General features: G+C 40.7%; 1 protein-coding gene across 1 annotated transcript in view; it reads right to left on the reverse strand.

Annotated features, from left to right (window-relative positions):
- The window catches only part of LOC125899754 (inactive dipeptidyl peptidase 10-like), a 221,979-nt gene extending 205,984 nt beyond the window's left edge, over positions 1 to 15,995 (reverse strand). The window contains exon 1 of the mRNA XM_049594266.1: positions 15,833 to 15,995. Coding sequence (XP_049450223.1) covers positions 15,833 to 15,889 — 57 coding nt within the window. The 5' untranslated portion in view covers positions 15,890 to 15,995. The remainder of the gene's footprint in view (positions 1 to 15,832) is intronic.
- Positions 15,996 to 23,917: the final 7,922 nt, after the last annotated feature.

Here is a 23,917-nt window from a genome sequence, read left to right on the forward strand (position 1 = left end):
AGCACTTTTCTCCTTATGAAAGTAATTATTCGACCAATGAGAATTTGGTCGGACGAGAGCATAGCGACCAAATAATCAACTAGTCGACCAGGAGACTACAGCCCTAGTGTCTTGTCATGTCATTACAGACAGGGTGAAGGTAATCAGCACATCTGGGTCATGCTGCATTTTGTGTTAGCATGTTGACTGTGTTTCCATTCATATACCTACAACGTCGACAAGCTGTTTTTACGTCCTTAGGCTGCTTGTACACAGCAGGGATAAGGAGCTGGCCTTCATTTGTTTTTCCTCGTTCTGCTGCATGTGGGTGGTGCCATCGCATGAACGTTAGTATGTCTGATGTTTTTCCATTCACATCCCCTACAACAGTGGAGCAATGCCGGCACACAGTCCCGTTCTATTAATCTGTCCTTGGTGCTGTTGTTGCTGACCGGCATACCGGGAACCAGCAAGTCTTCCAGCTCCAGAGTATCTACTATCTACTCTATATTTTAATGCATTCTCCACTTTACTTCACACACTAACCAGTCAAGGCATCAGTAGACCAGCAACCCAGTCTTCTGTTAAATAACACTACTGTTTTTGTCCGTGGGGTCCAGTGGCTTTGACATCATGGCTTCAGTTCAGTTCCCCATCAGAAAAGGCTCTCTAACAGCAAGATAAAGCATTGAAAAACATTATAAACATGGCGCACATTTAAACTGATATTGATTCATTTGGTGGGCCTTTTTTTAGGTGGGTGACTAAAAACAAATCACTTCAGGCACCATTTTCTTCAGTGCATGTGTCATTTATAACATACAGTAATTTTGGGACTAGCATTATCAAAGAAACCAGGACTGTGATCCTAAAAATCATGATGTGATATTCCTAATTAAGATCCATTTGCTTCCAGTCAAGCCTCATTATTACAGGACACAGCCCTGCTAAAACATGTGATTTTCAAAACATAGTCCACCGTGAAGCCAAAAATATGCGTTGAAATAATCTGGACAACATGTAATCAACATGCAATGAGATCATCTCACACCTGCACTCTGGACAATGATGCAATCTATCAGCACTGCATGTCTGCCTTCCACCTGTCTTCTTAGGTTTTAGCTCCATACGCCTCACAGAGCCAAGAACTGCTGGGGAACTGCAATCACAATCACCTCCTTTCAGAGCAAGACTCAGATTGGCTCTCCAGCTGTTTCACCAGTTCCACCTCTTTCATACCATACCATATTAAAATGAACCCTGCTATAATTATTTTTAAAATTAGTCCTCTTCTGCTAAATGCTTCTTGGGTAATAGCAAAGACAAAAATAATGGAAATGGGAGTTAGCCACTGTGTTCTGAATCATCTGATGACAAGAACTGCACTCTTATCCTGTCTTTATTGTTTGTTTTTCAATTACAATGGCCCCATGAAATCTAAGAAGCTTATATACAACAAACCAATGATACAGCTGGCAGTGGTTAAGTAAGAGTTGAACCAGTTTCAAGGATTTTTCTCATGACTTCATCATGTGGAGGACAGCCAACACCGTAGAAAAAGCTGACAGCTGGATTCATCCTGCTGTCTGTAAGCAGTACGCTGCCTCTCTGCAGTCTTTCAATAGCAATTCAAATCCCGTTGCAGACTTTCTGACATCTGTCTGGAACCATACATACATTTAAAATGAAGAAACACTGCCACATGTCAAACACAATAAAGCAGTTGCAGAATTATAGTCCTTTGCTGTCTCTCAAGGTTCAGCAGTGGAAGCACTACAGTTTCAGAGTCTTGCTTTCTTGACAGTTATTTACAAAAAGCCAGAAAGTTCCCAGTCTGCTTCAATTTCAATTCCACCCTCGAATATTCCTATAATGTAGCTAATGATTATCATGATCCAGGAGCTACTTTATAATACAGTTTTGATGTTACTTTTCAATTTAGGTGTGTCTTAAATTTCCAGAATCCCTTAAAGACTGATCTCTTGTTTGATTCATGCGTATAAAGCAACATCAATAAAGCTGCAAGTTTTCACAGTTGACTGAATGTCTGAGCACTCCTAGAGAACTCAATATGATGACAGAGATTTCTTCTCATATGTTGGTTTTGGTGAAAGGTTCTTGTTCATTCGCATTCTCATGAAGCACTGTAACAGGGAGCGAGGTAACAACAGCCCGACTGTTTGCCCATCTGTCCCGTAGTGGGAGCTCCCTGAGGTGCCTGGGTCTCTCTCTAGTGGGCCCTAATGTGCCGGGAGATTTCCCTTGAATAACACACTAGACTGTCCCTGAAGACAGCATTGTTGGCATGTGTTGATCTGTGTGCTTTCCCAGTCCGAGCAGGGTATTTGCTCACTGGAGGGGACTGAACTAGAAACATGTGATGATGATATTTTAAGTCCAGGATACATTCCTCTGTCCCATGTTGGAGAGTGTGAAAGAATGTGCCATCTGCATGTTTTGCCATGCTATCTTGAACAAACATCTACTTTGTGATGCTCACAGCAGCTGCTGGGCTGCTGTTACCCTACTATGAGCATACAGGCAGAGGCCTGTATCTTTGTCAGCCTGCTGCTCCTAAAGTTGCTGAATGTATAGATTCCATCTGGGTTTGTGTAGAAGTGGTAGTGGGTCTGACGTAGGCCAAATGAGTCCATGCAAACCTGAACGAACTGCTTTAAATGTAAGATGGCACAAGCCGCCTGTGCTCGCCTGTGAACTAGAGTTGCCATACATAACCTTTGCTTTACCACCTCTTGAGTCGGTGGTCGGATCAAAATCAACCCTGTGTTAAGCATCACAGGGTGTTGCATTGGTGGGGGATTGTTGCTTCAGCTAGTGGTGAAACATGAAATACAATCCAAGAAGCCCAGTTTGAGCAATCGAGACATATGTTTAAATGCTTATGAAATGCCAAAACACTGCAAAATAGTTTACATATACTGTGAGTCAGGGTTTTGCAACTCTAAAAAGTTATCAGGGCAACACCTACTTTATCTTTTATTGCAACAGTGTGAATTAATCAGTAGACGTAGTTCCTTGCTAAATGTGGTGGTTGTTGCAGTGTGTTCTCATACTCACCTTAAAATGAGGGTTAGGGTTACGTTCACATGGTTCCAAATGTGTCTTAGGGGAAAAGTCCACATTTTGTGAGCCATCCACCACCCCAATCTTCCTCCTTACAAGACCACTCAGGACTGCTTCCTTGCTTACTCCTATCAGCGCATTGGTCACATGATTGCAGCCTTTCAAAATACAGTACATAGATATGAGCAAATTTGGGTGCAATACAGAGAACAGCGTGGATTGTTGTCTGGAGCCAGGTTAAATTTTTTTGCTGGATGAGTTCTTTTGGTTGAGCCCTCTTTGGTATTGTTGGCCATAATTACAAGTTTGATTGTAAACTGTCCTAGTCCTCACAGGCTACATTAAAAGCAGTGTCTGCACTTTTCCAGTGCAGGAGGTAATGAACCTAAGCCTGGTCCTAACTGCTTTCTGGAATTTTTATGTACATTGTGTATTTTTTAATTTGCACTGCCCCTTCTTAAATAAACTAAACTGAAACTGATGCGTGTTTCATGCTTTTAACTGGTCTTATTGTTGTTTTATGGCATCCTTGTTGCATGTTTTTATAGATTTGTTGTGTCACATTGCATGTTTATTGCATTGGAGATCAGGATAATTAGAAACAGCTGTGATTAAGTGGACCACACCCCCACAGCCATGACTGGCTAACAAAGAACAGTGCGCTCTAAGTGATGTGAGACAGGTGAGCAGGCGAGGAGAAGAAAGAAACAGACACAATGGTGACCAGAGTGAGGAAATCACAGCACAAAGCACAGACCCTGCGTTCCAAATCGCATACTTCTACTATATACTTTTAGTATGTACTGCAGCTGCCCTTAAAAAGTATGTAGTGCAGTATGCAGTATGCATGTAGTATGCATACTATTGGGACACACTACATCCGCTACTTGAACTCCGACCCTCTTGCTCACTTCTGCCGCCGTCCGTAGTGCCACATTTGAATATTTTGTTTTGTTGTGCTTCAGAGATGCAGCAAATCTCCTCTCGTCGAGCTCGCCAGTCGTGCATACCGTTGGAGGTGCCGGAGAGCTCTGTTGCTGTTATGTCGTAATGTATGTTGTTGTTTCTAATAAACTGACGTGTTCACGTAAACAGTCCCAAGCCTATTATTAGTGACCTGTCTATTGAACTAGTCACCAGTAGGCATATTAACCCCCTTCACACATAGCTCTCTGTTGCTGGCAGATGTTTGTTGTTAAATATATTTACAGCTATGCAGCTGCTGGCACTATATTCTGTCTACACGTGAAGCAGCCTTATATTCACATTACTTTTATTTGTCGTGTAACATACTTGCACATTCTTACTACATTACTTAATATGTATTTGACTTTTACTATTTATATATTTACTGGTCTATACTGCTCATACCTGGCCCATAGTGTATTCATATTTAGTCATATTCATTCATTATTTATACCACACTTAGACCACTGCCTATACTGGCAGAATCTTCTATATTGTAGTCATAGTTGAACCCTAACACTGATTATACTATAATCACAATAAAGTTGTCTGTGTTGTCTGTGTTGTGTTGTCTTCCGTGCTATGTAGGCGTTGGTTGTACATGCAGCTCAGTCAGTGCGACGTAACTTCCGCTGCGCAAAGGATTGTGGGTCAGAATGGCCAAAGAAGCATGCTGACATGCATACTGCGAAATATGACCGGATGTAGTAGAACATCCTGGTACTTTTGGTATATTGCATCTGACATACTATGTATTGGGACACACTAATTCTTTTTCTGGCATACTAAATAGTATGGTAGTATGGGTATTGGAACGCAGGGAGAGTTTGAACCACAGAGTTGGCATTTTCAGTAGCAAAGTCTGCCAGCGGAAGATGGGGTGACAGAATGGAAATAAAGACCAGATACATGGTACCAGACTGAGGGCCATCAATGAGCAGGGTGTGACAAGAAGGCAGAATTACTTGGTTTATCGCTTGCTATAGGCTAAAAAATTAAGAATTAAGAGAAGCGGATTCCCCCCATGCTACACTTTGGGACATAAATAGAACACTCTCCTTCATGAACAGTTTAATTACCTACTAGTGGCATTTGGACTGTGGCACAGGCATTTTACAGTCATACAATTGTTTGTTTTAAATTTTATTTTGTTTAATACTAAGATGGGCCCATTCTAAGTATTTTAGCCATTTTAAAAACTCCTTATTTTACCATGTTTTAGTTTTTTGAAGTCTTTAATTCATTTTAGCCAAGGAACATTTTTTTTAATACTGTTGTAATTTATTGGTTTTAAATAAATTAGCAAAATTTCTCCTGTGGTATAAAGAAAAGAACCACAAACCTCTGTGTGACATAAGCGCTGTTGGTATAACTGGCCCCCAAAGCTGTTTGGCAACTGCCAAAAACAAGCAGAAGAAGAACTTAGGCGCCTCTCAGTTGAGTTTAACATTAATAGTTTAGCTAGCTAGCTAGCTACCACCTATGCATAAGCTAACACGAACACATGGAAGATTCCCATGAATGGGTATTCACTGGCTCTCACTAACACCTCTTTCTCACCAACACAGAGCACTGGTGATTGAACTGATCAGGGGTCAGGAAAATGCAAGAGCTCAGTGCACCATCTGTATAATCCTGTGTTGAGCTGCTGGAGCCCCTTTTGCTGCCGCTTTAATCAGACAGGGGGAACAACGGCTGATTTCAGTGTCATCTCAGCTGTCATTATCACAGGAACGGACCCTGTAGAGGCTACTTCCACAGACCACTTACTGACGTAGACAGTTGGGAGGTGTGACGATTATGTTTTTAACCAGCTTGGGAAGTGGTTGGAGGAATTGTATTTCAGTCTGTCTTGAATGCTTTTTTGGCCTTTTTGGTATCAGATAGCTCCCCGATCCTCCCAAGACACATGAACTAAGTGTAAAAGTGTTTTGGAGTGGATTTTCCTTCACTGCCTAACCTAGACATGCAATTTAAAGCTAAGAGACAAAGAGTTGACTAAACATAGTAAAAGCTCCAAGTCAAACAAACCATAACCAATCATGCTGTGAGCAAGGCAAACACCCACTGTTGCAAAACACGACATGTGCCTTTTATCTGCACTGCTCCCCACAGCAGATGCAGTCCAGCCCCAAAGCACTTTTATATCCTGGTGACATGTTGCTTTTGATAACAACACTCCTGCTGGGGAATCCTACCAAAGTAAGATAATGGCAATCTACCATTTAGTAAGAGCTGTCTGATCATAAAAGCAGTACATAGGGACAAATGTTAAAGAATCTCTATCTTAGCTGTGAGTCTTGCACCAAGTACTTGGATAGTCCACTGGGAGAATATCACTCTCTAAACCAATGACCCAGTGAATTACTTTATCTCCTCTGACACCAGTCTCTTTTCTTGGCTCATGACAAATGTACATGTTACTGAGAGGCAGGCTGGTCTGAGAAACTCCATCCTTTCAATTTGAGCTTCTCTGTAGAGGTGAACAATCTGCTGATTGGAAAACAAAACTAACCAGTACAGAAGTAATTTCCCATGTTCAGTACACATTTAAAATGTCACTTCACCAAGCAGGCTATTCTCATACATTGTTTGTATGTTTTCCTATGAAAAATAAAATTCAACAAAATTAATTCATATCCCACGTAACCACGAGTCAATAATTTCTGTATAAACCACTTTTATGGGAAGACTCACAACACTCAAAACACACGACTTTCGACTCGGAGACCAGTGTTGGGAACAACATGAACTATGAGTGAACTTTAAATCATTTTAAGGTATGTCCTCATGATGTTTCTCTTCCTGCACCTAACCACAGTAACGTATATTATAAATAAGTAACTTTACGTATGGTTATCCATTCATTCATTCATTCATTCATCTTCTAACCGCTTCATCCTCTTGAGGGTCGCGGGGGGCTGGAGCCTATCCCAGCTGACACTGAGCGAGAGGCAGGGTACACCCTGGACAGGTCGCCAGACTATCGCAGGGCTGACACATAGAGACAAACAACCATTCACGCTCACATTCACACCTATGGACAATTTAGAGTTATCAATTAACCTAGTCCCCAATCTGCATGTCTTTGGACTGTGGGAGGAAGCCGGAGTGCCCGGAGAGAACCCACGCTGACACGGGGAGAACATGCAAACTCCACACTGAAGGGCTCCCACACCCGGGATCGAATCGGCAACCCTCTTGCTGTGAGGCGAGAGTGCTAACCACCACACCACCGTGCCGCCCTGTATGGTTATCATTTATTCTAATTTCTTAATGGAATGACGGTGTGGGAGATATGCATATTCACTTTCTTGCCGAGAGTTAGCTTGCAAATGGTCTGGAAACAGCTCACCAAAGGTAAAAAAATCTCTAATGCTCACTAATTAACACATTTAATCTTATTTATGTAATCTGTACAAGAAATCTGAAGATAAAAATGACAAGTTGTGGTTTTATAGAGGGTTATGGACTATCTCTTCCTCTGGAGTAATGACTTTCTTGGATCTGCTGGTCACCTGGCAACCTCATGGTGATGATTAATTAAACAAGATAGACCAAATCACCATGGCATCACGTTAACAACAAAGACGCTTCCGGGTAGACAATTGGCAACTGATTTCAATTGCACAGATATGTAAAATCGGCAAACTTCATTTCTATTGTCATTGTCATTTTCTGCCGTAACTGTGACTGTACTGTACATTTTTGCTTATTTTATGTATTGTATTACCTAGCTTGTGTCTTTGATAAACCAAATCTACCAGCACAGCAGCTAAGCGATGTACTACTGTGGATGCAGCAAACTGTATTAACTTAAGTGTACACGCTTTGTATATATATTTGCTCAGTTTAACCTTACACACAAACTAATCAGGGCCACAGTAGGGTAAAAGTACTGTTTTTGTCAATGGGGTCTGGTGGTTATGATGTAACTGCTTTAGTTTTCCATCAGAAAAGGCTGTCTGACAGCAAGGTAATGGAGTGAAAACATTCTTAATATAGTGTACGCTTACACTGATATAGATTTTTTTTTAGTGGGCCTAACTGAAGCTGCGCTTGCTCACTGCCATTTGATTATAATGTACATTACGCAATAGTTTTCTACCTGCAAGTTATTGTAAATAAATATTGTGATTCTGTCTATGCCTTTATGATAAGCTAAGTTAACCAGTCTAATGCTCAGTAAGAAAATAAACAAGAATATTTCTTAAAGCATCTGTGCGGAACTTTTTACCATTAATAAAACTGTCCCTAGTTTGTATCACCCCCCCTTAAAGATACACATATTTAATTAAACCCAAAGGTGACAAAAAAAAGCCTTTCTCTATATGGCTATTTATGGCTCTATATTGTCGCGTCAGACACAGCGGAAGTCAGCAAACCAGAATACAGCACCTGGAGGCAGAAGTAAGTCTACACGCCCGCAGCGGCCCGCAGCGGCCCGCAGCCATTAAACCACAGAAGAAGAAGGAGCCGTGTTTACAGGTAGGATTTAAGAAACAGGCTAAATGACATGTAGTAGGGAGTAGTCTCGTGTACAGTAGGTGGTGGTATGCACCTGGAAGTTGTTTGCGATCCACCAATAAATTGAGAGAAGAAGAAGAGCCGCGTTTACAGAGAGTGTTCTTTGAGTAAGCGGTACGCAACGGGCATTGCTGAACACATAACAGTTTTACCAGAGATATATCTATAAGGACTTGGTTGTACTTTCCATGTCATGGCGGATAACAAAGGAGCACCATCTAAAAGAAAAAGAACAGAAGAAGGCCAAACGGGACAGTGATAGGGCTCGTGTAAACCTTGGTCGGGCATTCACCAAGTGGAGAGAGCTAAGAGAACTGAAAGGTTTTAAAACTGATCCCGAGTTGGCCCTTTTCCTAATCGACAGGTATGTAATTTTTGTTTTTATTTAGAGAATATACCGCAACTTGTTATACGTTGTTTCACTTCAATATATGACAACATGGAAGTTATAAGCAAGCTAAATGTAACGTTAGCTGATGTGAACCGCTTTTGTCTAGTAACGTTACAACAAACGCCACGAAATTATCTGTGACTGTGACCATGAACACAAATATACAGCAGGCAGTTGTCCTCAGTTTATAAGAAATTCAGAGCTACACCAGAATATTTATGATTTTCCTCTCGCTCTTCAAAACAAATGCATGCAGTAATTGCCGGTTGCAGTCAAGATTTTACAAATGAAGCCGAATGCTGGCTGCAGTCGGAATTTTACGACACCAGGCTGTGGGTGTCATACCGCTTCAGCCAGAGGGGGCACTATAATCAACACCGCACAGCTGCTTTAAAATCCGAAAACAATATTGTCCAATTTTTTTTTTACATTGCCATAAATGTGTAAATTAAAATGTAGTTTTATAACTAGGTTCGGGAACAAAGACCACGTCTCAAACACATCCCATTTCTGCCCAGAAGTATTTAAGCACACCTGATGCATTCTCTTTCTCTTCAACACATTTCTCACATCCCACCCACCTAATCCCATCTTGCCTCTTACACCTTTTTCTCTGCTCCTTTCTGCATACAGGAACCAGTGGGGGCTCTATCCGAAGCCAAGCTCACGAAGAGACAATTCCCCCACTCAGTCTCGCTCCCGGGATCCCTCTTGCGTTCCTGCCTTCAACCCAACACATCCATCATTGCGCTCGCCTGCTACCCAGAAACCCAGCCTTCATCCCTCAATCCTCATCCCTTCATTCCTCACTTTTCATCCCTTGATCCTTACCAAAGCATCCCTTTCATTTACCTTTCATCCCTACATCCCTCAACCCTTCATCCCTCATCCCTTCATCCCTCATCCCTTCATCCCTCATCCATTCGACTCTCGACCCTCATCCCTCATCCCTCATCCTCATCCTTTTATTTTCTAATGCCTCGGTCCTCACCCCTTCATGTTTTCCTCTGAACCCATAATCCATAATGTTGTACTGGACTACATTACATTGCAAGGTGTTGTGTCTTTCCAGACATGAGGGACAGAATATTAGAAACAACTCTTAAAGGAGAAGTCCGGTATTTTGTACTTTGAGCCCCATTTCTGGATTGTTTATGATGAAAGTGGTTAAGACCAAAATAGTGATGATTGCTCATTTTCGGAGAATTTGGCTTTCCCCTGCCTGACTTAATGCTGCTGCCTAAAACCACCCTTTATTTAGGGTGGTTTTAGGACACATTCACACATGGCCATAGGCAGCAGTGTTAAGCCAGGCAGGGGAATGCCAAATTCTCCAAAAATGAGCAATCATCACTATTTTGGTCTTAACCACTCTATATCATGAATAGGGCTCAAAGTGCAGAATACCGGACTTCTCCTTTAACATAATGCAACTGAACTCAATGAAACTGACAAAATATCTGTGACTTGATTCAGGTTCTGTGTTCCATGCGATTCTGTATCTTTACTGTATCCATCTTTAATTGCTTTTTAAAGAACCAGGGTAAAAAAATCTCCTAAGTAAGATTATATAACTTTTTTACAAAACAAATTATCATGTCTTAATAATTCTTAATATCAAAGGTTAGTTTTAAATTGACATTCAAACAAAGGTGAAAAAGATTGTCAGAAAATCTTATTATATCACTAAATCAGTTTTTTTTTTGTTGAGAAACTACATCTTGCAGGGTAATTCTGAAACAAAATGACTTCTTCAAACAGATGGCAGTGAAAGAGTAAGGAACTCATTAACAGGTCTAACACTGTGTTTATAATATTCAGACTGTTCAGAATGTGTCATTAGAAAAACTGTTGGTCTCAAAAGAAAAATTGTACCGCTCACATCCACAGTTTAATGGATAGACTGGTGGAGGCATGAAAATGAACAACTGGCTAGCCCCCAGCAATGCATGCACATTTATTTCCTTCTCAAAGCCCACGGGGGGCAATGTCACAATTGTCCTCATTTTCCATTTTCTGCAGCTGGTTTTAATGGCTACAGAATGCTGGGTGTAATGAGACACGCACAGACTGAAGCATATAGCCAAGGTGATTGAAATTAATTTATGTTCCTCAGAGAAAAGCTATCATTTCACACTATTAGTTGGGCTCTAGAAATAGCAATGTCAGTTGGCTGGCCCATTGGTCCATTAGTCTGTCAGTCCAACACATCTAGAGTGACTTCTCAGCATGGATTCAATTGATTTCCATTATATTTAGAACATATAGAGGGTGCTGATGACATTGATCCACTGACTTACCATCAAATGCCAAAAACTGGTCCACATGTCATGACATGAAACCTCTAAAGCTAACCAAACTCCAAGAAAAAAACTAAATGTCACATACTAAATGCCAATATGTTAAAGGGCCAGTGTGTAATATTTTGCATGGTTTAATGTCAAATCTGAATCTGAATCTGAATATTCATTAATATGTTTATATAAGTGTATAATCGCTATAAAATAAAATTCATTTGGTTTTCGTAGCCTTATAATTATGCTTTTATATATATATATATATATATGTATGTAAGGCAGACTGAGCGGACAATCCAGCCAGCCAGAGAATGCGTTTCGCGTGTATAAATAAACCAACGAAGACAGCGGAAGGAAGGAAGAAGGAGGAGGAAACAGCAGAGAGTGTTAGTAGTTTGTCAATGGAGAGTAGTGAAAAGTTTTTTTTTAGTTATAAAGTTTGCGAATGGACCACACTTACCACGCAACAGGAGAGAATGAACCCGAACCGTCATCTGCGAGGAAAAGAAGAGCAGCTTCACTCCTTGTGATGCACTCTCTGCACTCTCTTTCCTCCTGATGATATATCTCCCCAACGATGGTAGCACCGAATCCCATTCTGTGCAGCAAAATGGGAGCGGAGGATTCAGCCTCTCTTCTCTCCCACTCAGCATCCAATACATGAAGTTCCTCATCTGTATGCTCCGGCTCAAACAGGTATGGCTCTGGGTCTGTGTCTGCTACAAGAAACTCTTCAAAATCGCATTCAAAGTTGTCCATTGCAGCTACTATAGTCCGGAGATACTGCTAGGCTAAATAAACAGCTGAGCTCTGTTTACCGGCTACGCTGTCAGTCAGTGTGCGGGCTGGAGATTGATGGAGCAGAGAGGGAAGGGGGTGCCCGCTAGGTACTGTAAGTGAGTATGTGTGTATGAAGTGTGTGTGTTACGCTAGTAGAGTCAGAGTCTTTTACCCCCTGGAGTGTTACCGGAGTTTTTGGAGTTATCAAATAAACGGGCCTTTTTCCCGAACGCTCCTCTGGTCTCCTGCTTGTGAGGGATTCATTACAATATCATAACATGGTTTAGATTTCTAAATAAATATTCACCTCATCGCTAGATAGACCTACTCCTGAAAAACTTGTGTCTGCGCAAGGCTTTTTGTCCCTACGAGGCCACCGTCATTTACCCGACGGGAGGGGTAAGCGAGTGAGCCCTGCAATCTAGAATTTGACCACTGATGTCACTGTTTTCAACCCATTTTACACACTGGCCCTTTAACAAAACACACAATATAATTACTCATTCTTATTTCATTTATAACGCTACAACCATTTCATTGTATATTGTATATATTTCAGATTGTCTACTTTACTATTTTATTATTTATTTTATTTAATTGTCTACTTTAATATTTTATTTTATTTTATTTTATTTTAATGTCTACTTTAATATTTTATTTTATTTATTTCATTGTCTATTTTAGTCTTTTATTTTTATCTTCATCTTTATCCCTTGTTTCCATTCATGCTGTATTTCTATTTCTACTTTGCACGGAGCATTGGAACAAAAACAATTTCCCCCCGGGGATTAATAAAGTATTCGGAATCTGAATCTGAATCTGTAATACCAAGTCATTGGTAATACCCATGCTAGCATGCTACATGCTCCTGTCTTACTGCTGGACAGTCATGACATCTCTGGACAATGACAAAGATTATTATCATACTCTATCATCATTTACCTGAAAGTGAATACAGTGCTGACTGCTATTCCTACTGGTTTTATCACACCTTTTATTTATAGTGGACACACTCTATACTTCAGATTGTACAGCTTTTATTTTCTCATTGCATACTTTGATGTATTCTTTCAGGCCCCTCGACAGTAAAAATTTTGCCATTGTATATTTTTGAAAACTAATATGTTACATTTGCATGTGTCACCCAGGTGAGATGCTGCAGATCACTGAAACCAACAAATAGCAAAACCGGTTGTGATTTTGTAAGTCATTGCTGTTTTTCCAGCAGCTTTTTAGGAACCAAACGTGGGTGTTTTGTAGCAACCCGCTGCTCCTTTTCCAGCAGGGGTAGTGGCATGAAAAGCATTTCTCTTTACTGAGATATCACTGCTTTTGCAGCATGGATTGTGTCCCAGAACTCGGTATTTTAGGCCAAAACATGATCTTTCCTTACCATAACCAGTGTTTTGTTTTTTTCTGCCTACATCAAAGCACAAGTTAACCACACTGTTGTTCCAAGGTAGAGTTTCCTGTGTGTTCCATGTAAATGTAAAGTATCTGGTTAACTGCACAAATGTACACTGCCAAAATGTTTTCTGGCTATTGGATTTATTCTTTATTCTCATAGTCACAGTTCAATCAGAACGCTACAGCTGAGTTAGCGAGGTGAAACATTAAAAGAGTTCTCAGATCTTTGGTCTGACTTTATGTGTGTCAAAGACTTGTTGTTAAGATGCTGCTGTTGTATTACAAGGCACTGAATGGTACAGCGTCACACTGCATTTCAGATGTTGTACTCCATTATGAACCACCCACACCTCTCAGATCGTCTCAGACAGGCCTGCTTTACTGTCCCAGGACAAGTCAAAACTAAACAGAGAAGCAGCACTCAAATTCAATGCATCACATACCTGGAAGAAACTTGAGATGTGCTCCACCTTTCAGTTCTTTTAAATCAAGGTTTAACTTTTATGTTTGCCACTGCCTTTATGAAATCAGATTTGAGAGTATTCATATCTCACTCTGCACTTTTTTTCCTTCTGTATATTCAGTTTTATTCCATTTTATCTTATATTGTCTTGTATTTTATTTCATTCTTTGTGTCGCTGCCCTTTTTATTGCATTGTGTTTGTTGTATATCTTGTCTTAATAACGGTTTATGTCTTATGTAGAGCACTTGGAGTTGCCTTGTTGCTGAAAGGTGCTATACAAATAAACTTGCCTTGCCTTAAAATGTGTAACATTTATAACAAAGATGCTTCTTTCTGTACAGTTCTTTCTTAGTTACACAGTAATCTAATACAATAGATGCTGGTACCGGAGGGTGTCTGTAACCCTCTCAGTCCTACATAGCTTTTATTTTTCTATGTATTTAAAGACAGTAAAAAAAAAAAAAAAGTTGAGCTGACGTTGAGTTCATGCTGACACAACTTAGACAGACCAACTGACTGAGTGACAAAAGTTAAGTTCAAAATTGTGCTGAGTCTGAGATAACAATCAAACTCTTGTGATGTTATGAACAATGTAGAGCCACCCACAGGCCAAACTTTGCTGCTCATAAAATGATCTCTACTCCTCCAACAATCAGTGGTGCAGCCATAAGTTTTTCATAGGGCACTGAAACTTAAAGCCATGACAGAATTTTAGGATTTGATTACACTGTTTATATAGGCTAGCTGAAAACTATGTCACTATGAGAGTTAAGGAATCACATACTGATTTACTTTGGTTTCTTCTTTTATAGTTAATATTACTAACTTTCTGATGTAAATGATAAATAGACATGCATTTGTATAGCACCTTTCTAGTCTTCCAACCACTAAAAGCACTTTAACACTACATGTCACATTCACCCATTCACAGGCAGATTCATACACTGGTGGCCAAGGCTACCATTTATGGTGTCACCTGCTATTAAGCTTACACACACTCATCCACCTATAATCACCTGGAGCAATTTGGGGTTCAGTATCTTGGCCAAGGATACTTTGACATTCAGACTGGAGAAGCCGGGGATCGATTGGCCGATACTCCAATTAGTGGACAACTCATTCTTCCTCCTGAATACTGGTACAGTTAACATTTAACGTTCAACAACAATCTTGTTTTAATGTGCTATTGTATTTGAAATTTGAATTAGTACACTGACACTAAGGGAAGAAAAAAGCATTTACTGGGAGCACGTTTCCTCAAGTTTATGGGAGACCCATGTTTTTATTCAGATATCTTGAGGTCAGAGTTCAAGGGACCCCTTTCAGTCCTGACCCTGCAACTAAAGGTCTTTTCAACACTGAAACATCTTTAGTTCAGCAACAACGTCGATTTCATCTCATTCAATATCAAGGTTCTGTATTAAATGTTAATATTTGCCCTTCCATATTTGTCCGCTGTGTTCAAAATCCCATAAATCATTAAATCAAGTGGATGCACTCGAGCGGGACCGTCCTCCAACTGAACATCGTCTGTCCTGCCTGCCTGTTAAATCATTAATCTAACATCTTGCCTGCGCCAAAGCAACACAACAACAGTTCCGATGTTCACACTCTGTCCATAAGTATCACGCGCACACACACACACACAGAAAGAGAGAGAGGGAGATATAGAGTTTTTCTGTCATTCGTATCACTCACAGCTTCCTCCACGTGTTTTAGTTTTCCTCCTTGCAACTTATCTGAGCGGCTGCCAACTTTATTCTTCCTCTGCTAGTTTTGAATCACATAAACACCAGACTTTGCACTGCACTTTTTAAAGTTAAGCCTCAATCATACAAACAGCTCCACTCATGCAAATGATACTATGAGGTAGCAAATGAGACACAATCCAGATGACATCTGATGCAGTGGGCAGCGACAGCCAGCATCGTTCTTACCTTATCTTCACTTGAATACCGCCGGCTGTGCTGCGCTGCTCCCGCGCTTTGGTTCATGTTTCAGCACCGCGGATAGCTCCAGTCGGGAAAGAAAAAGCCAATCAGTCCTTGGGTCGACAAACTGCTGCTGAGAGTGATGACAGAGACCAAACTGGCCGAGACAAGGGAGCCACTGAAACTAGTTTACTGGTTCGTTCAAAGCTGTTTACTGGTTCGCTGTGTTCCCTGTGACACGCTTGGGTTCTCAGCCAATGATGCCTTGCGCGTAAAGACTTGCTGTGCTGGTGCGCCAGCTGTGAGTGCAAGCGGGCTGTTCATTCATCCGACGGTAACGCTCCGGCCAAGTTAGCCCTCACTAACCCAGATGTAACATAACAGATTGTGAACAATGTGGCTGCCGGACGCTAAATATAAAGGTTTATAATCCACCTCCCAAAAATATGTTTTTTCTCATAAATCCTAAATCATCAGACACGGAGGGACAGTTGCTGCCTGGCGCAGGAATTAAGCTTTTCTTCTTAGTGAAATAAAAGCTTTTATTCCATGTGGGCAGATTGCATAACGCAATGCAACTGATGACAACCCTTGCTGCATGTAGAGGCTTCATGTTTGTCGAGCTTCTGTACATGGACATATTTCTTACATTGCTATCTGCTGTTAACCTTAAAGAATCCATGAAGAATTCATTTTAATCACACTCAACTTCTTGACTGAAATGAGTTTGTTTGTTATGGTGAGAAATGTGCTATTTAAATAAAGGCAGAAAGCACATTTAGTGTGAAAAGCATGTAAACATTACATAAAGTATAAGTTTATGTTTATGTCAAATCAACAAAAAATTCATCTCATATCCCAGGATGTACAGGATGTACACTGTTTCACCTACTGTACGACCAGTTAACTGAACCTGCCTGACTTTGGACTTTTGGACTGTGGGAGGACATGGAGAAAAGCCATGCTGATGCAGGGAGAACGTGCAAATTCTGCACAGAACAGCTCCCCCACCCCGAGTTCGAACCAGGAACCCTCTAGCTGTGAGGCAACAGTGCTAACCACTGTATCACTGTGCCACCACACAACTGCACATGAATACAAAAATACAAATCATTAAACCAAACAACAAAACCATGCTACCAAAACGACATAGCACATTAGACAAAGTGCACCATTTTTAATCATTCCTTATTACATTCACTGTTTGACGCAGGTACACTGAGAATATGTAGAAGCCATACTCTGATTTAATAGGTTGGCAGACTGAGAAACAAAATAGTTCCTCATCTTGTTCAGTCGAGCCTGTGGGACTCTAGATCTTCTGTATGATGGCAAAAGTTGCTATTCTTCAAATGGGGGTTGGATGTAATATTACCAATCAGAGAAAACATTGTTGTAGTATACAGTTTGTAAAGTTGATTCACAACTTGTTAAAAATAGTCCTTTAACTGTGTCTAGATAAATAATGACTGCTGTGTTACCTTCTGAACAGACTCAAAGTCACAAAGTACAACAGAGCTGTACAAAAGTATACAACCCGGTCTCATTCCAAAGTCATGAATATAGGAGAATACAGGCTCTTGGGCAGTGACCTCCAGCATTAGACACAGATGAAAAAAAAGCTGTGGCATCAGGGGGAAATGTGGCCAGACAACAACATAAGTTAATGGGGCGTAAAGTTCGAGTAGGGTGGGTGGGTCCAACAACCACTGACTTTCACCTGGGAGGCTGGTGTCCCATATGATGGTAGAGCCAACACCTGTTCTTTTTTTCCTAAAACCAACCACGTGCTTTTGCTGCCTAAACATAACCATGTGCATGTGTTAGCTAAATGTAACCAAGTGCATTTGTTGTTGAAGAAAAAAATACATAAAATTTGCAGCGTTGTACCGATGTAGTGCGTTAATTTTAAAGGAGCCTGAACACAAACTCTACACTTCCTGTGAAAACACCTTGACCCAGAATATCAACAACCAATGCACCCAGGCTGCCTTGCACATCATATGTCGACCTGGAAAGTCCATGACCAAGCGTCAACATATGACAAGGTTGGAGTGAGACTGTGATTTAGTATAATAACATGAAACCTATTACTTGGTGGACTCTGCCTTTATTTAAGTTACAAAATTTCTTCCCCAGTTTCACAGTGACTTTATAAGTCCAAGACATTCTCCCGCTTTGAAGCCTGGGGTTTGGCATTTAAGTGGCGATTCAATGAACTGCAGTTTTTGGCACTTCCACACTGGCTTCATTATTCAGTCTCAGACGTTGTTGCCTTCCAACACCCTGAAAATCATAGTGGTGTTACCATTAGTACCACTAGTGGGCCTGAGCAGGATCTAACAACTAATTGGCTCAGGGAAGATGACAGCTCTAATATGATGTTGGTCATATGATGTAAGAAGTAAGAATGTGTGTGAATGAGAGGAACTTTGACAGCAAACTTCCCTGCAGATTTTCAAATAACTTCTACCTGACTGCTGATAAATCCTCAGATCAACCACCATAACATTATACTGGGAAATACTGTTTAAAATATATAGACATTTAGATGGACTAAATTCTGTCTCCTTAAATCGGGGGAATCTGTATTCTAAAATCAATGTAGCATCACAGATTGTCTTGCATCAATAGATGCCCGATTCAAACAGACTTACAAGACAGATCAAGTCCCATGTATGTAGGTTTGAGACAAAATAAACAAAAACATGAATAGTTATTCTGTATGGCCTCATACTTGACATGCATCAAACAAACTGGTATTATATCACATGTGTGTCTTATTAAGCTGTAGAAATAAAACCAACCCAAACTTTGCCACTCAGTCCAACTCCTCATTTTTGTTCTGTATACTTACAAAGGTGAACACAGGTTGGTTGTCATATAAAGTATGACATGCACCCAGAGCACATGCTGAGATGGTCAGCTTGTCAGAGCATGCACTGCTGCATCCTGCAAAACCACCACCCATTGAGGTGAAAAACCAAAATTTTAGGAAGTCTTGATTCTCTATAGAGATCTGCAGAACCATTTTTAATTACCTGTGCACATCTAGCACAGGTAATTAGTCTTATTTTTGCACCATTTAGTGCAAATGGAAGACTAAATTTTAGTGTGCAGTTTAAATAAAAGAAATCACAATAATCAGTGGCCAGACACGTTCCTTAAGAATTCCTACTGCTCTGACAAGTGCTCTTTCTTTAGAGGTCACAAGCAATTTCCTATGTGTAGTCCTGCACAGACGAGAAGCCCCTGCACTTGGCATTTATAGTAAAGGCCCTGGTACTATGCTCACATTAATACTTAAAGGGACATTGTGTAGCATTTTCAGTTGTTTATTGGCAAAAATCGATGTCTGCATTAAAAATATGTCACTATTGGTGTATTATTACCTCCACCAATAATCTGACTTATTCTCGTAAAAGGAGTATTTCAGATTTGTTTGTACATTGTGCGGGTAAGTCGTTTGGAGGGTTCCATAACATTTTGCCATCTAGAAAATACATCCCCCAGCAAGGGACATACAGCACACTACCAGGGACTAGCCCTGCCTTTGGCGTTTTCGTTGTGAGCCAGGCCAGCGCTGCATGACTGAGAAGCCGAAGGAGAGGAGCAAGAGGCGCTTTGCTACTACCCTGGCACTACTGCAGCATAACAAAGTCCCACTCTTTGAGCATAATGCAGGATCATGCATATGCAGCAGACGGAATCCTCGTCGCCAAGAAAGCGCAAAAGGGAATCAAAAAAGCAACGTGACTGGCGAATTCAAAAAACGAGGGTCAACATCGGGGTAGCCTTTCCCAGGTGGAAAGAGCTGCTGAAGGAGAAAGGTAATGCAATCACAGTTGTCAAAAGACAAGACGTGATTGGTTTGTTTCGATTTACACCCGCCCCGACAGTCCCACGTTGTAAACACAGCCAGCATGGTGAGGAGGGGGTTTGTCAACTCACGTCGCGTGTGTCTGTGTAGGAGCCTGAATGAATACTCCATGAAGTATCGGATGACATGGTTTCATCAATGTTATCATAGCTTTTTGGTACACAGCAGCTACCATTGTTGCACGCGTTATACGCGTTTGAAACAGTGAGGCGCTGATGGGAGAAACTCCTACACACTGTGGCTTTAAGGCTTGTGATACTATTACATATATATATATATATATATATATACAGGAAATGTGTGACAGAGCATTGTACCAGTTCTGTTACATAGTGATGGCACAGTGGCTGTCAGCTGTAAACTATCCAGTAGCATTTCTTACACGCTGCCCACTAAATCTCTACATCAATAAATAAAGGCCCACTCTTCTGTTAGCTTATCACAGAGCACTTTGAAGGCCACTGCTTACCTTCACTTGAAAGCGTGTATCCACTTATAGAGTGAGACGCAACCTTTTGATGCATGAAAGGTGATAGGAAGTGTGTCACTGTCCGACAGTCGAACACCAAAATGTCACTAGGAAGCACAAGCCTTTAAGGGGGTCCACAGTGACAATGTGCCGAACAAGGCTGAGCTGGTGTGAGCTCAAAGTTTTGAATGCTGTGCTTTTAGCCACAAAATTACAACAAGTGTACAAAATATTTAAGCAGCTGAAGGTCCCAGTCAGAGAGAGTGTGTTTTAACGGCCCAGGGTGGATTGTTGTATTGGTTTTAAAGGAGAATGATGCTTTTTGCTCACTGCTTTTGCATTGCTGAGTGCCTCGTGCTGCTCTGCTCTATGCGCCTTGCGTTTTTGCAGGAGCACCCTGAACACATTGAGTTTATAAAATCTTGATGTGTCATTGCCATTTTGCTCCATTGTTCACCAATCAGATTAACTGAAAGGTCTGTGGTGGTGATGACCAGAGTTGGGTATAACACGTTACTTTTTGCAGTAACGAGTAACCTAACGCGTTAGTTTGCTGTTTGAGTAATCAAATACTTGAATACATTTTCAAACAAGCCATCAGTTACTTCCGTTACTTTTAGAACACTGGTCCTTCAGCTCCGAAACAGCAACAGCTATCGTTTGGTTCTAATAATGGAGATAACGTTAAACCTATCACTCCAAAAGAAGTCATGAAGCTTGTGGTAGAAGAAATCCTGCCATTGTCTATGGTGGAGTCTAAAAAAAGGTGGAGGAGGACTCGCTGACAGACAGGTCAGACTCAGGAGGACTTGCATTATGCCTGGTACACACCACACAACTTTTCTGCCCGTTCTGAAAGTCATTATGTCACATGACACGATTGTGGAGTCATAAAAACATGCCGTAACTTGGCTGACAGACACGACACACAACACGATGGTACTCACTCCCCGGTCATCTTTCACGGCGTGTGTGATGTCATCGGGTTATTCTTGTCCTATTTTTATTACTTTTACTATTATTTGAGTCACTGTCTGTTCATGTGCCAGCCCAAATGTTGCTGTAGTCACCTAAAAGCAGATGGCAGGAGCTACATTTGAAGTGCCGTATGTAAACATTCAAGCTATTGTATCCTCCATAACAAGTTCCTACAAATGTTTCACAGTAAAATCCTATTAGAAAATGGAGGGATTCTCTAAGCCGAGGTTATAAGGGGCTTTTAATTTGAAAGGAATTTGGAAAGTGTTGAGTTTGAAATGACAGCGCGATGGTGTGCGATGTGCACACCATCATTTCCACCTTTTACTCTGTGTGGTAACATCCCTAGAGGAAATATTAAAATGCTGGGGTGTTGTTGTCATACAGTTGTCTATGGCAGCAGATCGTTCTGTGTTTCCACTGGTCAAAGTGACGGCTGTGATGGGAGAATTGGATCTCAGTGAAGGGCAAGTGGTCCATAACTTTAATTTTGGAGACAAAAAAATGTAGGCTTAGCGCCCTGTGGTCCATTGCCCAATAGGAAATGTAGAATACTCAAAAGTACTTTAAAAGTGCTTGAGTTACTGTTCTCAGGGAGTAACGTTGGAAGTATTTTAAAAGTACTTGAGGTACTTTACTCATCGAGTAACACAGTAAAGTAACTGGTTACTTTAAAAAAAAAAGTAACGCAGTAAAGTACTTTGATTACTTTTAAAGTAACCCTTATCCAACTCTGGTGATGACACAAGTGGTAGACTATGTGGTTTGTGTAAAGCTAATGTTGCCTCACTTTCAGTGTCGGCCTAGACAAGCTGCAAGACATACCTGAACAAATCATAGCCTTGTACAGTGGCATGCAAAAATTTCTTTTACTGTGAATAGATAATTAAGTAGAAGATGAACTGATCTCCAAAAGGCATGATGTTGAAAACATGCTTTTCAACATTTCAAGCAAGATTAGTATATTATGTTTGTTTTGTACAATTTTAGAATGAAGAAATGGAAAGGAGTACAATACAAAAGTTTGGGCACCCCAAGATATTTGAGCTCTCAGACAACTTTTACCAGGGAATCTCTGACCATGATTACTTGGTTAAGACTATGGCTTGTTCACAATCATCATCAGGATGCAAATTTCAAAGCTTTATAAATACTCTTAATCCTGAAACCTTGTCCCAACAATCAGCAGCCATGAGCTCTTCTAAACAGCTGCCTAGCACTCTGAAAACTGAAATAACTGAAGCCTACAAAGCAAGGGAAGGCTATAAGAAGATAGAAAAGTGTTTTCAGGTAGTTGTTTACTCAGTTTGTAATGTAATTACAAAATGGCAAAATGGCAGTTAACAGGAACTGCGGCGATCAAGCTGAGGTCCGGAAGACCAAGAAAACTTTCCCAGAAAACAGCCTGTAGGATTGCTAGAAAGGCAAATCAAAACACCCGTTTGACTGCAAAAGACCTGCAGGAAGATTTATCAGACTCTGGAGTGGTGGTGCACTGTCCTACTGTGCGACACCTGCACAAATATGACCTTCATGGAAGAGTCATCAGAAGAAATCCTTTCCTTTGTCCTCACCACAAAATTCAGCATCAGAAGTTTGCAAAGGAACATCTAAACAAGCCTGATGCTCTTTGGAAACAAGTCCTGTGGACTGATGAAGTTAAAAAATAACTTTTTTGATGAAATGAGCAAAATATGTTTGGAGAAAAAAGGATGCAGAATTTTATGAAAGGAACACCTGTCCAACTGTTAAACACAGAGGTGGATCGAATATGCTTTGGGCTTGTGTTGCAGTGGCACATGGAACATTTCACAGGTAGGGGGAAGAATGGATTTAATTAAATTCAAGCAAATTCTGGAAGCAAACATCCCACCATTTGTAACAAAAACATTTTTTTTTTGTAAAAAAAAAAAAACAACAAAAACAAAACAAAAAAACGCTGAAGATGAGGAGAGGATGGCTTCTACAACAGGACAATTATCCTAAACACACCTTGAAATCTCCCCCACCTCAAGAGGCACAAGCTAAAGGTTTTGCTATGGTCCTCACAGTCCCCTGACCTAAACATCATTAAAAATTTGTGGATAGACCTCAAAAGAGCAGCGCATGCAAGACGGCCCAAGAATCTCACAGAGCTAGAAGCTTTATGCAGGAAGAATGGGTGAAAATCCTCCAAATAAGACTTGAAAGATTCTTAGCTGATTACAAAAAGCGTTAAGAAGCTTTGATACTTGCCAAAGGGGGCGCTACTAAGTACTGACCATGCAGGGTGCCCAAACTTTACTTCAGGCAATTTTCCTTGTTTGCTATTTTGAAACTGAAAAAGATTGCAATTAAAAGTAATCTTGCTTAAAATATTGAAAATCAATCAATCAATTTTATTTATAAAGCCCAATATCACAAATCACAATTTGCCTCACAGGGCTTTACAGCATACGACATCCCTCTGTCCTTAAGACCCTCACAGCGGATAAGGAAAAACTCCCCAAAAAAAACCCCTTTAACGGGGGAAAAAAAACGGTAGAAACCTCAGGAAGAGCAACTGAGGAGGGATCCCTCTTCCAGGACGGACAGACGTGCAATAGATGTCGTACAGAACAGATCAACATGATAAATTAACAGTAATCCATATGACAGAGAGAGAGAGAGAGAGAGAGAGAGAGAGAGAGAGAGAGAGCGAGAGAGAGATATGCAGGTAATGACAGTATCTTACAACAACATTAATGGAAGTAATAATATTATAGTTATAGTTCTGGTTACTGCG

Source organism: Epinephelus fuscoguttatus, linkage group LG13 (assembly GCF_011397635.1).
Source record: "Epinephelus fuscoguttatus linkage group LG13, E.fuscoguttatus.final_Chr_v1".
NCBI classification, from domain to species: Eukaryota; Metazoa; Chordata; class Actinopteri; order Perciformes; family Serranidae; genus Epinephelus; species Epinephelus fuscoguttatus.